The sequence below is a fragment of the Antrostomus carolinensis genome, unplaced genomic scaffold (assembly GCF_000700745.2).
Source record: "Antrostomus carolinensis isolate BGI_N321 unplaced genomic scaffold, ASM70074v2 scaffold45124, whole genome shotgun sequence".
In the NCBI taxonomy this organism is placed as follows: domain Eukaryota; kingdom Metazoa; phylum Chordata; class Aves; order Caprimulgiformes; family Caprimulgidae; genus Antrostomus; species Antrostomus carolinensis.
The window spans coordinates 1-3,872 of NW_010312316.1; the positions used below are offsets into that span (position 1 = coordinate 1).

Here is a 3,872-nt window from a genome sequence, read left to right on the forward strand (position 1 = left end):
GCCTCCCTCGTGTCACACACTCACACCCCACCCAGCAGCTCTCCAGCTGGAGCTGTTCCACTTTGTATAAATATCCTCGGGCTGGGGAGGCTGGTGTCTGTCCAGTGGGGAGGGACGTGTCTGTCCCCTGGGTTGTTCAGCACTCCCTCAGGGCACTGTTTAGGTCCTACAGGTTGTATCTTCTGGATGGTGGGGAGAGGCTGTAGGTGCCATCAAAGCCTGAGGGAGATCTGTGCCACTGCTCCCCACCACCCCCCAGCAGCGCCTGGTGTATCAGGCTGTCCCTGTGGGGAAGGTGAAAGGGAAGGGCCTCAGCTTCTGCCCCTTGCACTGGGGAAGCTTTTGAGGCCAGCAGGTCCTTGGCCCTGTCTCAGAGGGGTGAGGACAATGCTGGAATCTGAAGGAACAACAGGAACTGGAGCTGCTTTGTCCTCGCCCTTCAACAGAGCAAGGTTTTCCTGCTCCCCTCCCTCCCCAGAGCTGCTCCATGGCCTCAGCACTGGGAGACTGGGGAACTAGACTAGAAGGAAAGCGCAGTGGGAGGGAAGGGTGGGTGGCCATGGGTTGCCCAGGAGTGGGAGGAGAAGGGTCTGTCTGACAGTTCTGCTCCACCCTCCTCAGAAGCGGCGCAGACCCACCCTGGGTGTGCAGCTGGACGACAAGCGCAAGGAGATGCTCAAGCGACACCCCTTGTCCGTCACAGTTGACCTGAAGTGCAAAGGTAAGCGGGGTCTGGTGGCCCTTGGTGGAGAGCACACGAGGGTGTGTGACAGTGGGTCAGGGAGCAACCTGGCAGCAGCTTGAGATCCCTGGGGACAGCTTGTGACCTTCCAGGGGAGACTGAACACAGTGGTTTGTCAGGTCTGTGTCCTGGAGCTCCTCTTGGGCATGTGGGTGGAGTGACCTTCCTCTGAAGCTTCCTCCACCTAGTTGGGAGCTTTTCTCTTTTGTGGGTGGTCTTGGACATGACAGACACAGCCTGGCAAATGCTGGTGGAATGCTCTTGGAGGTTGTGGTGCATCAGTGGCCGGTTCCTCCCCACGCTGCCTCTCTGCCCTGCTGCCCAGTCCTAGCAGGGGATGTGTGTACCCCCCTCTGCAGAGCATGTGAGCTAGAGCAGACACCAACCTTGTGCCTTCTCTGTTGGTGCAGATGAGAACGTGCTTCACCTGACCTTCTACTACCTGATGAACCTCAACATCATGACGGTGAAAGCCAAGGTGACCACTGCTGTTGAGATGACAACTGCCATCAGTGCTGGGTGAGGAGATCCCTGGGGACACTGAGCCCGGAGCTCATGGGGCAGCGACCACTCTGCTTCCCACCCTGCCCTGGTGTCCTGCCCTGCTCCGTGCAGAGTGACCCCTTGTGACAGTGATGTAGTGCCCAGGGCAGCGTGTGGTGGCAATGTCCCTCTGTATCTCCTGCGCCCCGTGGGCCAGGACACTCCACCCCCAGCTGCCTGCTCCCACCAGGTCAGGTTTCAACCTCCCTCCCTGATCCTGCCTTGCCTGGGGCACCTTAACAGCCTTTGTGCAGAGCTGTGGTTTCAAAGTGCTGTCTTGGCCTGTCCTGTGATGGACAGAGGAGACCCCAAAGAGCACAGCTCCATCTCCATCCTTTCAAGGTGACCCACTCCCCTGCCCTGCGATATCCTTCCCTGGAGCTCCAGGGCCCTGCAGGCTGCTGCAGCCCAGGCATCCTCCTCTCCCTCTGTCATGCCAAGCCAGGAGGTTGGGAACCTCTTAGGGGGGAGCGGTGCCAAACCTTTCAGGAGCTGGAGGAGAACCTCTCCTGCTTGTCACATTCAATCACCCTCTCGCAGTTGAGCTGCTTTCCTCCCTCCTGCAGCCTGTGCCTGGCAGCTCCCTTCACCCGCTTGCTCTGTGGGTCACCTTGTCTCCAGTGCTGGAGCTGCAGCTGCCTCTGAGCTCCCTCAGCTCCCCAGGGACCACTGGAGCCTGATTTGTGTGAGGAGCAGCTGAAATGGCAGCTCTGGGAGCCTGCCCGGGGAGCTCTGATCAGCTGCCAGCTCTCCAGTGGCTCTCCCCAGACCAGGAGGAGGTGCCTGAGGAAGAGGGAGGCAGGAGAGGCTGGTCTGGGCTATCTGGAAGCAAGTGCTCCCTCCCAGTCTGTCCCCTGTGAGGTCTCCTGGTCCTCTCAGGGTTCTCTTTTCCCTGAAGGCACCCAAACCCCTCCATGACAGCAGAGAGAGTCCCTCTGCAGGGTTCCCTCACCACAGCTGCCCTTGGCTGTGTTACCCCAAACCAGTGTGGCTCTGGCTTGAGCCAGACCCCAAATGCTTACAGCCCTTTGTGCTGTTGGGGCTCATGAGTATGGTCAGCCGTGAAGAACTTCATTTCATGAAGCAGAACTCTTCTGCTGGGTGGCAAACAGCCATCAGGCCGTGCCCTGCCTGTGCTGGTGATGTTTTCTTCTTACACATCAGTAGGTTTCAGAGTTAATGGGTTGGAGTGAGCAGCTTCCTGGGAAACCAGGGAGCTGGTGCCCTGTGATGTCTGTTTTCTTCACAGCCAGGGAGGAGACAGATCTCCTTTCAGAGCGTAACTATGGGAAAGCCATTCTGGTCTGGAAACCCAACTCATGGAGCTCATAATCTCCCTCTCTGGGCTCAGTGGCCACCCCAGTGAGATGCTGAGACGGGGGGCTGCTGCTGATTAATCTCTTCCCTCCTCCTGCCAGCGACCTGCTCTCCCCAGACTCCATCCTCAACTGCCTCTATCCAGGAGACCACGGGAGGAAAACACCCAACCCGGCCAACCAGTTCCAGTTTGATAAAGTCGGGTGAGTGGGGTCTGTCCCACACAGCTGGGGCAGCTTTGCTGGGGTGGTTGGTGTGAGTGCCCCGCTCCCAGCATAGCACGTCCCTCCCCAGCTTGTCAGGGAGGGCTCGGTGGCTGGGCAGCTGGTGTCCTGCTGGGTGGCACTGGGTGGGCTCACCAGCACGGCTTGGGGTGCAGGAGGAAGAAGCACCCACTGCCTCGCAGGGAGCAGGGAGTGCTCTGGGGTGATGTGACCCTTCCTGGTTGTCCCCACAGCATCCTGACCTTGAGTGACTATGTGACAGAGCTGGGGCACCCCTATGTGTGGGTGCAGAAGTTGGGTGGCCTGCACTTCCCCAAGGATCAGCCTCAGGTATGTCACACCTCTGCCCCTCCTCTCTTCACTGGAACATCAAACCGGGGTTTGGGGAGGTTTTGGGTGACAGTTGTGTCCTGTCCCCTCACCCCCCGAGACCCTGGAGCTCTGGCTGGCACCAGCTGCTCCCAAACCAGAGGATCCCAGAACTGGCTGGAGGAAAAGCCGTTTAAGCTCCTCTAGTCCAACCATGAACCCAACACTGACCAGTCCCCGACTAACCCATGTCCCTCAGCACTGTGTCTACACGACTCTTCAATCCCTCCAGGGATGGGGACTCCACCACTGCCCTGGGCAACCCCTTCCAATGCCTCAGAACCCTTTCAGCAAAGAAATTCTTCCTCACATCCCATCTCAACTGCCCTGGCCACAACTGGAGCCCATTTCCTCTTGTCCTGTCCCTTGGGCCTTGGTTGAACAGACCCACCCCCACCTCTCTCCACCCTCCTCCAAGGGACTTGCACAGAGCCACAAGGTCTCCCCTCAGCCTCCTTTTCTCCAGGCTCAACACCCCCAGTTCCCTCAGCTGCTCCCTGTAGAACACAGCGCCCGGGGCTGGGACGGGCTCAGTTGGGGTGAACGCGCAGCGGGGCCACGCCAACATCTTGTGTCTCCCCCGTGTGACAGTCTGAGCTGTTACGGGCACTGAGCAGCGATTCGAGCGTGTGCCTGTCCCCGTGGCTGGGGGGGGTGGCTCCTGGGGACCCACCGGG

The 3,872-nt window shown here is 59.4% G+C and overlaps 1 protein-coding gene across 1 annotated transcript in view; it reads left to right on the forward strand.

The window, feature by feature from the left end:
* Nucleotides 1-626: 626 nt before the first annotated feature.
* Nucleotides 627-3,872, forward strand: part of LOC104524185 (THO complex subunit 5 homolog) — a gene marked incomplete at its 3' end in the record, with an annotated part of 4,676 nt that continues 1,430 nt past the window's right edge. Inside the window, exons 1-4 of the mRNA XM_010166974.2 lie at nucleotides 627-721; nucleotides 1,153-1,261; nucleotides 2,704-2,805; nucleotides 3,060-3,156. Coding sequence (XP_010165276.1) covers nucleotides 673-721; nucleotides 1,153-1,261; nucleotides 2,704-2,805; nucleotides 3,060-3,156 — 357 coding nt within the window. The remainder of the gene's footprint in view (nucleotides 722-1,152; nucleotides 1,262-2,703; nucleotides 2,806-3,059; nucleotides 3,157-3,872) is intronic.